The following is a 13,282-nucleotide window of genomic DNA, read 5'->3' on the forward strand; positions in this document are numbered from 1 at the left end:
TTTGTTCAGTTTTTCCATTTCCTGAGTCTGGACTAAGATTTCATTAACTCTAAATATTAATCACTAAATAGACAGGAAAATTCTTCTTCATCAAGGCATTTTTTAAAAAATATATTGATTTTATTACTACAACTCTACTGGGAAAAAAAGCCTACCTCCCTGAAACATCAATTTTATAGGTGATAAAGAAAAAATAAATTAATCTTTTTTTTCCACATGGCAACCTCCTTCTTTATCTCCAGATACTTAAAACATTCATTTACATTATTCTTAACCAATTGAACAAATGACAAAATGTACATCAGCAATAAAAATAAAAAAAAAACCTTACCTAACCCATAAAGAGCAATTTTTGTACTGCCTTTTCGAAGTAAAATAGGACTAATGTCTATTTTTTCTACAGACATTGAACGTCCAAAGTGATTCACCAATCCTGCACAACTCAAAATATCCAAGGCACAGAGAGCATCTGCCTATAAAAATGTTAGATACAAATCAATGTTTTTTTCATTCATTTAACAAACATTTATTTATTAAGTGTCTTATGTGTAAATAATCATTTATTAAGAGTACATGATACCACAGGAGATAGAGCACAACCCTGGACTCAAGAGGATCTGTTCAATTTCAACCACACGAGCTGTGTAACCCTGGGCAAATCACTTAAGCCTTATTACCTCTCCATCTTCACCCCCCCCCCCAAAAAAAAAGAGCATATGGCATTTAGGTGGTACAAAGAACCTTAGGCAAATACAAGTTCAAACTCTTACTAGCTGTATGACCTTATATAAATCATTAAACTATTCTCTACTTCAGCCTCAGCTTCCTCATCTGTAAAATGAGGATCATAATAGAATTTAACTCAGGGTTGTTGTGGGACCAAATAACATATGTAAAGTACTTTTCAACCTTAGTGCTATAAATATTAGATATTATTATCATTAATATTATTATATGTAAAGCATGGTCTAGTACCATCTCAATCACACTCAATCACCATCTCTTCCCCTAATTTTCAAACGATCTGTTCATTCCTTGCTTGTTTTTGATCATGCCCAGAACACTGCCATATTTCTTAATGATATTAACAATTAACCATTAACATTTTTCACAATACTTTAAGATTTGCACTTGACTTCCCCCTATTATCCCCTAAGCCAAACCTCTAGAAAAAGCTACTTCCTTTCTCATTCCTTAGCCCCTTTCTGTCCATACCACTTGAAAAAATCTGTTCTATACAAGATTACCACTGAGTTCTTTACTGCAATATCCAATGGCTTTTCCCCTGCTCTCAAATTTTCTGACCTCTATTGACTGACATTATTAATCTACTTTTTTGGATACTCTGTCCTCTCTGGGTTTTTGACACTACTATTGTAAACCTCTTCATACCAATCAGACTGATTATTCTTTTTTTTTTTTTAAATAATAGATTTTTATTATCAGCAAAGATAGTTTTCAACATTCATTCTTGCAAAACCTTGTATCCCATTTTTTCACCTTCCCTTACTCCCCACCCCCACCCCATATAGCAAGCAATCCAATATGTTATGTACATGTACATGTATAATTCTCCATATATTTCCACATCTATCGTGCTGCACAACAAAAATAAGATCAAAAAAGGAAAAGAGAAAGAAAACAAAAAGCAAGCAAACAGCGACTTAAAAAGTGAAAATACTATGTTGTGATCCACACTCAGACCTCTCTCTGAGTGAGATAGTTCTCTTCATCACAAGACCATTGGAACAGGCCTAAATCACCTCACTGTTGAAATAAGAGCCACATCCATCTCTCTGTCTTTTTTTTTTTTTTTTTTTGCAGATTTATTAACCTACATTATGTTCTCTAATATGGATGTTAATTCAGGGCTCTGACCTGGCTCTTCCCTCTCTATATACTCTCTCAGAGCAATCACATCAGCTGCCCTGTATTCGACTAATATATTATACAGAAGACTACCCAACTATCATCACTTTGCTGAGTGCCAGTCCTAAATCTCCAACTTCCTACTTGCATTCCCACTTGAATATTTTATATACATCTCAAATTCTGAGCATTGAAAAGAGAATTTTTCCCCCAACCCATCACTGTTAACTTTTTGTTATAGGCATCACCATTCTTCCAGTCACCCAGGTTCACAATCTTGTCATCCTAAACTCTTTACAATGATTTACTCCCATATCCCTTTACATGCATATCCCCTTCTGTCTAATCATATAATTACTTTAGTCAAGACCCATCTGAATTATTAAATAGCCTCTTAAAATGATCACCCAGCCTCGTCTTTTCCTTAGTCTATCATCCACACTAACTTGCCATAGTGATATTCTTAAAGAACACATCTGACCATGTATGTAATACCTTTGTTCAATAAGCTTAAATGGCTTTTTAAACTGCTTTTCTTAACATTTAAAAACCTTCACAATCTGGATCCAATCTATCCTTCTGAAAAGATAACATTGCTTCCCCTTCCTTTTTTTTTTTTTTTTTTTTTTTTTTTTTTTTGCTGAGGCAATTGGGGTTAATTGTCTTGCCCAGGGTCACACAGCTAGGAAATGTTAAGTGTCTCCTGCCAGATTTGAACTCAGGTCCTCCTGACTTCAGGGCTGGTGCTCTAGCCACTGCACCACCTAGCTGCCCTTGCCCTCCTATTCTTTATGTGGGATTAATTGTAATCAAAATGATTCCCTACACACACCCTTCCACCTTCTTTCTGAGGACTTTCACATAGACTCTTCCACACAACTAGAAGGCTCTTCTTTCTAATGCCTTCTTTGAACCACTTGCTCCCTTCAAAGCTCACCTCAGGATCCATATTGAGTTTCTAGCTAGCTTCCTCTCATCACTACAAAATTTTATTTGCAGATATTCTGTATTTATACCTGAAGGTGCTTGCCTCCCTTTGTAGAATATAAAATGTCTTGCCTCATTTCTATTTTTGTATACCTAATACTGAGCACAGCATATGGTAAATCTTAATAAGTGTTTGCTAAACAATTGAATAATATACTTCCTGTACACTTAGGAAGCTTAAATTCGCCTAGAAGGGGTACAATATATACTGACAGAATTATAATACAAAGTAATGAGTGATAAAGGCAAAGAAAAAAGCCTAACAAAGTGTTCTTGAGAAACTTAAAGAAGCAAGAAAAAAGAAGACATCATGGAAAACAAACTATTTTCTGATATCTACACATCACCACATATTATGAATAATAAAAGTTTATCTCATAGATACATAACATGGTTCAGAATACTATGTTTGAGGGTTAAATGAACTATATAATAAAAATGGCCAAATTCTATTTCATTCTGAAGTGAGGGCTTTTTCTTGGCATTATAAAAATAACAGGGTTGGCTTGAAGATAAGTATTTAGATAGCACTTGCCATGTGCCAGGCATTGTATTAAATATTATAACTGTCATCCTCAAAACAATCCTTCAAGGTAGGTCCTATTATTATTCCTATTTTATAGCTGAGGAAATTCAGGCAGAGATAAAGTAACTTGCCCAGGGTCACAGCTAGTAGGTATCTGACTTCAGATTTGACCTCAGGTCTTTCTGACTTCAGCCCCAACACTCTTTTCACTATACTACATGGCTGCTTTAATATAATATAATAATAAAATGTAAATAATGTATTGCTATTGCAATCACATGCCAAGGGCAATTAAAACTTCCTAAAAACTGGATATGATGAATATATATCATAGACATTTCAAAGCATAACTAGCCATGAAATAATTGTTTTGTAAACTAAGAAGTGAGAAACAAAAATTATAGATATAGATAAAAAATAATTTGGAATATTAAAAGTCTAAAGAATTGAAATCAAAGAAACATTCTGAGATATAGACCTTTAGCTTCTTTTCTATTAAAAAAACACTCTCAACATACTTAATTTCAGTTTGAAACTATTTGTGGAATAAACATTTTTTCCTCTAGATGAGTCTTTACCTGCCTTTAACACACAAAAGGAATAAAAACCCAGTTATCCAATTTTTATTCTAGATATAAATAATTTAGGATTAGTAGAAGAGGCCAAGAAGCTATAGTCAGAAATTTCCTCTGGGTCTTATATTTCATTTAAAAATATAGCATGGAATGTGAAACCTATTCCCAAAGAAAAACAGAAGTGGTATACCTATAATCTCAAACTCTAGAATAGAATAATTACCCCTGTGGGATCATCGTGATTACCATGAACACTAAAAACTGGAATAGAAATGTTGAGATTGCCATCTTGATAGTTCACCCATGGAAACCTAAAGATAAACAAAATGTTAATAAAATAAAATGTTTAGAGAACAAATGCAATTTTCTGCAAACTTCTGATGGTGACACTTAAGTAATTACTAAACAATAAGATCAATTTGAGCTGAACAGTAAATTAATAATATTGCTATGTGCTGATGAAAGGAAATATCAGTAGAAATAATACTAAAAATCATTCATATTCAGTTTTAGAATGCTCTTTGGAATTATTATTAGAATATGTGTAGAAAGATATATCTGGCATTATGGGAATTCATAAATCTTTTTTTTGGGGGGGGCTGAGGCAATTGGAGTGACTTGCCAAGGATCACATAGCTAGAAAGTATTAAGTGTCTGAGACCAGATTTGAACTGAGGTCCTCCTGACTTCAGGTCCAGTATTCTTTCTGCCATCTAACTGCCCCAGAATTCATAAGTCTTAAAACAAAAAAAGCCATACTATAGGACAAGCAGAAATGCTTCCCAAATTACTATTCTTTCCTCAGATTTAGTCATAGCTTCAACTCAATGTTTTCTCTAAATTTCCTGTTAGTCTATTTCATGCCCCTTCCATAAGCCCAAGTTAAAAGTTGATTTAAAGATCTTTCCAGGGTAACAACCAAATGGAAGGAAAACCCCAACCTCCATCCTTATGGCTTCCTACCTATTCTTCAACTTCAAGGTAGTAGGCAAAGGAGAAGAACAAAAGATAGCGAATAAAAAGCAAGAACTCAAGTAAATTCAAAAAATTAATTAGATAAATAATACCATGTAAATTGTGTCTCTAATCCTTATCTTGGGGGTGAAGTCTAGAGACTTGATTTTTACAAGTTAAATAAAAGTACAGTAATAAAAAGTTAAGTAGCTATAGTATATATTATACATGGCATTTTGGACATTGTTTTGCACTTCATATCAAACAAAGCACCCCACTACAGAAACATTTTCAAAAATGATCATAGTACTAGAGCCATCTAAAATATAATAATTATTAAGAATAGTATAATAAAGATTAACAAAGCAATTCTGAAGAACAATTGCTAAAATTTACCAAAAAATATACAAATTTGGTCTGAAATTATAGTAGGATTTAATAGAATAAAGACATTAAAAGTCAATATTTTTCCAAAAATATAATTTGATTGCAATGATACTTAAGTGGTTAACTACTAACATATATAGATATTCTTTGAAATTTATTGTATACAATTAAATTAGATATTTCAAACATTTCAACATACTTACTTACTAAAACCAAAGTTCACTGACTGATCACTGAGAATTTCAAATTGTACTGGACGATCACCCATACAGTATTTTCTTAATAATTCCAGACAAGTATGTAATGTTTTTCTCGAGGGCTTGTTTTCATGAAAAAGATCACCACCTAACAAAATAAAATCCACCTAAAAAATAATTCTTACAGTCAGTATATTTCATAGTGATACAAGTTGCTTATTAAATATAACCTAACTTTTCAACTAGAAATTCTGGATAAATATGGAAATTTATAGATCTAAACTATTTTCACATAGTAATTAACTATAAGAACTTGCTTTTTTCTAATTATTCAAAATATTCTCCCACTGTGTTCTACTAATCCACAATCCAAAGGCATCAAGCACCAATAATTCTACTTTTCAATAATTAAAAAATGATTAAATGTCAACAGTTAAGTTATGACAATGAGAAAATTAAAAAAAATTAGAAGAGTTATTATTCACATATAATAATCACAAAATCTTGGAAACTATTTAGTCCAACAAATAGCTTAGAAGGAACTTCCTCTACAACATCCCAAACATCAACAAGCATCTATTTAAAAGCTTCAATGATGAGAAACTTACAATTTCCCAAAGCTGCCCATTCAACTTCAAGATAGACTTTATTATTAGTTTTTATTTATGTCAAGCTAAAACCTGCATCTCTGTAACTTCCATATACTGTTTGCAATTTCGCCAAGAAGTCTAATCTCTCTTCCAAATGAAGGCCTTTCAATTACTCAAGGACAGTTATCCTGATTTCCCTGACCCGTTATATTCTCTTCTCCAATTTAAATAGCTTCAGTTCCTCCAATCTATCCTCACATGACAAGATCTCCATTCCTCTCATTAACTCAAATGCCCTTCTAGTGATTCCCTAATTTGTCAATGTCCTTCCTAATACAGTACCCAGAACTGAATACATGACTCCATATGTAGGATGACTAGAACAGAAAAATTAGCATTAATACCATCCTCATTTTGGACACTATGCTTCTCTTAAGGCAATCTAAGATATATCCCCGAAATAAAATGAAGTATCCAAGAATCTTAGCTGGGAAAAACTGGAGAAAATGGATACTAACCTATGCTCATCTTCTCTCAATAGATAATGAGATTCCAGGAAAAGCCACAGCAGAGGCTGGCATTCTCCCTAGAAAAAGGGAATCTTACTATAGAAATATCACTGCCACCATCCTTTACCTCTGATCACTATGATCTATAAGGACTCAATCAAGTTTACCTTTAAGACCAATTTAACAATAAGTTTTGTATAACTTCAGGATCTTCTATATTCACATCTTCCTCAACCCTCCTTTTTCCCTTCCCCTGCTCTCCTCACCTGCTTGCTGACAGAAGCCTGAAATTTCTTAGGAAAAAAAAAGACTTTTTTTTCACACTCAGGAATGAAACATCCAAAATTAATTAATTAAGCCAATTAAGTGAAAAGTATTCATGCTAAGTGTAATCAGTCCAAAATAAAAGTGCACACCATCAGATTCTTCCCAATTTTAATAGGTGGAAAGGGTGAAAACCAGAGACAGCACTATCTGAAGCCAGAAAAGGTTGTCATTAAGATCAAAAAACAAGAAATGAGAGATTTTAACTAAGCTGTGATTTTTTTTTTTAAGTGTACATATGCACGTATATTTATGTGTTTTTGTCACTTAAGCCTGAAAAATACATTTTGACTTTATACAACTTATAAAGGTTTTTTAAAACAAAATAAAACTCTAAAGTGTTTAAATGAATTATCTTTATAATTGTATTGACAACATTCATATAAAAATAGGTTAGGTGAGTATATAGGTACACTCTTTGAATATCACGAGGCAGAAAGAATAATCCTTTAGTTAATGATAAGAGAGCAGAAATTCCACTAAAGATATGTTAACTCACTTCATTTTCCTGGGCAAGTCTCAAAATTTCATCCAACGTTACAAATGTATCATTTCCTCGGACTGCATCTTTCTCCATAAATCCCAGATGAATGTCTGTTGCAACCAAAATTTTAAAAGTATCTTCATCATCACTGTATGAGAAAGAAAATGCATTTAATAAAAAGTAATTCATAAAATTTTGCAGCAAGAGATTTTTGTTAGTAATTTTTTTTTTAATTAAAGCTTTTTTATTATCAAAATATATATGTGGATAATTTTCAACATTTACCTTTACAAAACCTTGTATTCTTAATTTTTTCCCTCCCTTCCCCCTCAAACAGCAAATAATCTAATGTATGTTAAATATGTGCAATTCTTCTATACATATGTCCATAATATCATGCTGCACCAGAAAAATCAGGTCAAAAAATTAAAAAATGAGAAAGAAAACAAAATGCAAGCAAATTAACAAAAAGAGTAAAAATACTATGTTGTGATCCACACTCAATTTTCACAGCCCTCTCTCTGGGTGTAGATGGCTTTCTTCTTCACAAGACCATTCATTGGAGCTGACCTGAATCATCTCATTGTTGAAGAGAGCCATGTCCATCAGAATTGATCATCATATAATCTTGCTGTTGCTGTATATAATGATCTCCTGGTTCTGCTCATTTCATTTAGCATCAGTTCAAGTAAATCTCTCCAGGCCTCTCTGAAATCATCCTGCTTGATCATTTCTTACAGAACAATAACATTCTGTAACATTCGTATGCTATAACTTATTCAGTCATTCTCCAACTGACGGGTATCCATTCAGCTTCCAGTTCCTTGCCACTACAAAAAAGGCTGCTGCAAACATTTTTGCACATGTGGATCCCGTTCCCTTTTTTTATGATCTCTTTAGGATATAGGCTCACTAGAAATACTGGGGGATGAAAGGGTATGCACAGTTTCACAGCCCTTTGAGCATAGTTCCATATAGCTCTCCAGAACGGTTGGAACAGTTCACAATTCCACCAACAATGTATGAGTGTCCCAGTTTTCTCACATCCCCTCCAACATTCATCATTATCTTTTCCTGTCATCTTAGCCAATCTGAGAGGTGTATAGTGGTACCCCAGAGTTGTCTTAATTTGCATTTCTCTGATCAACAGTGATTTAGAGCACCTTTTCATATGATTAGAAATGGTTTTAATTTCATTGGCTGAACATTATCTGTTCATATCCTCTGACCATTTATTAAGTGGAGAATGGCTTGAATTCTTATAAATTTGAGTCAATTCTTTATAATTTTAGAAATGAGGCCTTTATCAGAAGTCTTGAATATAAAAATGTTTTCCCAGTTTATGGCTTCCCTTCTAATCTTGTCTGGATTGGTTTTGTTTTTACAAAAACATTTTAACTTAATATAATAAACATCCATTTTGTATTCAATAATGTACTCCAGTTCTTCTTTGGTCATTCTTTGGTCACAAATTCCTTCCTTTTCCACAGATGTGAAAGGTAAACTATCCTTTAGAACAAGAAATTTTAACACTCTACTTTCTCACTTTAAAATATCTTAAAGATCATAAAAAAGGGAAAAGGACCCCCATGTGCAAAAATGTTTGCAGCAGCTCTTTTTGTTGTAGCAAGGAACTGAAAACTGGATGGGTGACCATCAGTTGGAGAATGGCGAAATATGGAACATTACTGTTTAATAAGAAATGATCAGCAGGATGATTTCAAAAAGGCCTGGAAAAACTCACAAAAAATAATACTAAATGAAGTGAGTAAAACCAAGAGAACATTGTACATAGTAGCAATAAGATTATGTGGTGATCAATTCTGATGGACATGGTTCCAATAGACTTGTGATGGAGATTGTCATCTGCATCCAGAAAAAGGACTGTGGGGACTGAATGTGGATCACAACATAATATTTTCACCTCTTTTGTTGTTGTTTGCTTGCTTTTTTGTTATTGTTGTTTTTCCTTTTTGATCTGATTTTTTTTTGTACAAGCATGATAAGTGTGGAAAATGTATAAAAGAATTGCACATATTTAACATATATTAGATTACTTGCTGTCTAAGAAGAAAGTGGAGGGAAAGGAAGGGAGAAAAAATTTGCAACATAAGATATGGCAAGGGTGAATGTTGAAAACTATCTGCATATATTTTTAAAATAAAAAGGTAAAAAAAAAAAATAGGAATTATCATTCTAATCAGTTAGCAAACCATCAACATTGAGGCAAAACCTTCCACTATCAAAAAGATTCTGACGCACTGAAGACTTAGGAATTTTAACAACAAAGTATTTTTAATCAAGTAAAAAAAACAATATCTGAAGTCTTTAGTACATGTCAAATGATTTAGTAGTTTTAAAGTATTTAGGAATTTCTGGTACATAATAGGTGCTATATAAATTAATAAAACTGACTAAATTATGCTCTTATTAAATGTTGAATTCAAATGAATATATGGACCATCCCAAATAAAATATGCAGCCACAAGAAAAGACTCTATTTGGAAATCTTTCTGTGATGATGATCAAGTAGCTTGCTTGCTGTGTACACAAGTAGGTCTTGGTAACTCTTGCAAGTACACTTATCCCTCAAGAAATTAAATTCCATTTTCCAATATTATTGGTATTTAACACTGTAAGAATTTATCTTACTGGCTAATTGTCAGTATGAAAAAAAATTCAAAAATGTTATTTCTACAATACCTAGAAGATATAGCTTATGGATGTCCTGTCAGCATCAAAGTATTAAATCAAGCTCACTGTCTTTTTTTAATAGCTTTTTAATTTCAAAATACATGCAAAGATAGTTTTCAACATTCACCTTTGCAAAACATTGTTTTTCAAATTTTTCTCCTTCCCTTCCCTCCACCTTCATCCCCTAGACAGCAAGTAATCCAATATTATTATTGGTTGAACAAAACCAATTTTAGGTTAAATATATACAATTCATCTATATGTATTCATCTATATGTATTTCCACATTTATCATGCTGAACAAGAAAAATCAGATCAAAAAAAGGGAAAAAGAGAGAAAAAAAACAAACAATTAAAAAAGTGAAAATACTATGTTATGATCCACATTCAATCTCCACAGTTCTCTTTCTGGATGCATATGGTTCTCTTTATCACAAGTCTAATGGAAGTGGCCTGAATCACCTCATTGTTGAAAAGAAACATCACAGTTATCACATAATCGTGTTGCTGTTTACAATGTTCTCTTGGTTCTACTCACCTTCATTTAGCATGAGTTCATCCAAGTCTCTCCAAACCTTTCTGAAATCATCATCCTGCTGATCCTTTCTTATAGAACAATAATATTCCAATACACTCATATACCATAACTTATTCAGTCATTCCCCAACTGATGGGCATCTATACACTATTCAGTTCCTTGCCACTATAAAAACTCTAACATTTTTGCACATGTGGGTCCTTTTCCCTTTTTTATGATCTCTTTGGGATAGAGACCCAGCAGATATAGACCCAGGCCATTCAAAGGGAATGCACAAACTTATTGTCTTTCCCAAAAAAATTGCACCTCCTTACTCCACTATTTCTGTTAATGGCACAATTCTGTTAATGTTTAGTCTCTCATGCCCAAAACTTTATCTGACTGGTTCATCTTTCTTACTTCCTATAATAAAACCACTTGCTAAATCTTGTTAATTCTTCTTCTGCAGTGCCTCTTATCTTCCTTCACCTCTTCCCAATGCTACTATTACTGTAGCACATTATCACATATCACACTGCATCACCATTGACATTATCATTAACCTCAAATTATAAAAGTCTCCTTACTACTATTTCAACTTTAGTTCTCTTCATTCTTCCTTTGGACAATTGTCAATTTATTATAATCTGTATATATCTGGCCATATCACTCGCTTGCTCAAAAACCTATTTCCTAAGTTCAAATTCCTGCCACTCAAGCCCCTCCACAATCTGGTCTTCTTCAAACTTTCCATGTTTTAATTCATATTCTTTTTATCCACTTGAAACGCTAACCCAATTAAACTATTCACCACTCCTGTAAACATGCTATAATTTGTCTATTCACATCTTTCCTTAACTGGATCATCCTTTCTACTATCTTCTCTGTCTAATGAAAGCCCTTTAAATACAAACTTTTCAATGACACATTCCCTGATCTACCCTGCTCCCCACCCCACAATAATGATTTTCAAACTATCACAGGCCTTATACTTCACATAACTTTGTTTTGTACTTATATAATATTTTGTTGTAATTTCCTTACTTGGAAAGTGTAATAATACTTGCAGTGTCTATCTCACAGGGTTGCTGTAAGGATCATGGGAGACATTTTTAAAACACTTTGCAAATTTTAAAATGCTTCAGAACTGAGTTATTTAGAGGGGCTTTATGAGGACAGTAGCAATGTCTTATCTAAAACTTCCCCAGCATTCAGCAAGAATTTAATCAGATACTATCAAATACTATCCACAAATGGTGGAAAAATGAGCACTTTTTACATAACACATTAGGGGAATAGGATCTGTGATTTCACTGTATAAGGAGTTCATAGATAAGGAATATCTTCTATTAATGTGAGTTGGCACATTCTCTGTAACTTATCTGGCTTCAAAGATGGCTAGAACCACTAAACCAAGCTGCCTCACACTTAACAATCAACTACACATTCCTTTTCCCTAATTTCTGCATGAACTTTTTGAAAAGTGAAATAAAGATGCTTGTTTAATACTCTAAAAATTGAATTCAAAAAATACATTTTATCAAAAAGCATAAATAATTCTTCCTCACATAAGCAAAACAGCAGAGGGGAGAGGGGGAAATTCAAAGATTCTAGAAGGAAGTGGGACTTACAGTGTATCTGCAGAATTCATTTCTTCTACTATTAACCCAGTTGCTAGGGGCCAGCACTTTCACCAAGTACCTTGTAATATGGCCTAAGGTCCAACTGGTCAGGAAACTTATTTTGGATTTCAAATTCTCCAAGCCTGTTCTAAAAAACAAAATGATTACATTTTTAAATGCATTTATAGATCATTCATATATTTGCACAATGTGCTGCTTAAATAGTAAAATTAATTATGCATTTTAGAAATATTTTTCTTAAATTCTGAAGTTCTTAAGAGGTACCTGAATCACTTAAAAGTTAAATGACTTTGTCCAGAATCACACGGCCTGTAAAATAAGTGCATCATGAACTTGAACCAGTAACTTTCCTGAGGGATCTGATTGCTGTCTCTAAATTAGCTGCTTAGGTTTGTGCTGTGTTTGAGGGATGTGAATGACACATACAACACATAATTATATTAGCTTTTTGTACGTATGTATATATATATGTGAACGTGACAACATAATATCACGTTTATTTAAGTTACATAATCCTTATCTATAAAATGTCATATATCCCACTAAACCAGTTGCCTCTTGCATATATATTTATATTTATATTTATATAATCTAGCTCAAGAAAAGCCTAACATACTGCAGAATCACAGAGCAAAAAGTTCTCTTTGGTTGCTCTTTTTACAAAGAGTGATCTTTTCCAATGAAATTTCCCTTGTGGAGGAATGGGAGTCCCCTGGTTTTGCATACTGAAAGAGGAAACGTTCTTATAATACACAACATTTTTTTCCTTGACAAGCAAGGACAACAAAGCGTTCCTGAAAGCAAAGATCTAATTCTAACTTAAATCCATCCTTTCGCTTAATAGGAAATTTACCCTTCCCAAACAAACGGATGCAAGTTTACAGCCTCGGTAAATAACAGCCACGTGGCGCCCGGAAGCAGATGCTAGAAAACTGGGAGAGCCAGGACAGGCGAATGGCAGAGGCGGGGCTGTCACAGATGACCGCAAGTTTCCCCGTCTGTGTCCCGGCCCTGGATGGCCCTGCA

At 33.3% G+C, this 13,282-nt stretch overlaps 1 protein-coding gene across 6 annotated transcripts in view; it reads right to left on the reverse strand.

The window, feature by feature from the left end:
* Positions 1-13,197, reverse strand: part of MRE11 (MRE11 homolog, double strand break repair nuclease) — a 58,598-nt gene extending 45,401 nt beyond the window's left edge. For 2 of the 6 annotated variants that reach the window (XR_004233182.1, XM_031961009.1), the window contains exons 1-6: positions 13,110-13,197; positions 12,245-12,383; positions 7,418-7,550; positions 5,502-5,662; positions 4,181-4,268; positions 332-473 (exon numbers count right to left, since the gene is read on the reverse strand). Coding sequence is in view for 1 of the 6 variants with exons in the window: in XM_031961009.1 (XP_031816869.1) it covers positions 332-473; positions 4,181-4,268; positions 5,502-5,662; positions 7,418-7,550; positions 12,245-12,264 (544 nt within the window). In the remaining 5 variants the exon portion in view is untranslated. The other 4 variants (XR_004233184.1, XR_004233185.1, XR_004233183.1 and 1 more) reach the window with 4 other exon arrangements.
* Positions 13,198-13,282: the final 85 nt, after the last annotated feature.

Source organism: Sarcophilus harrisii, chromosome 3, assembly GCF_902635505.1.
Source record: "Sarcophilus harrisii chromosome 3, mSarHar1.11, whole genome shotgun sequence".
NCBI lineage: Eukaryota > Metazoa > Chordata > Mammalia > Dasyuromorphia > Dasyuridae > Sarcophilus > Sarcophilus harrisii.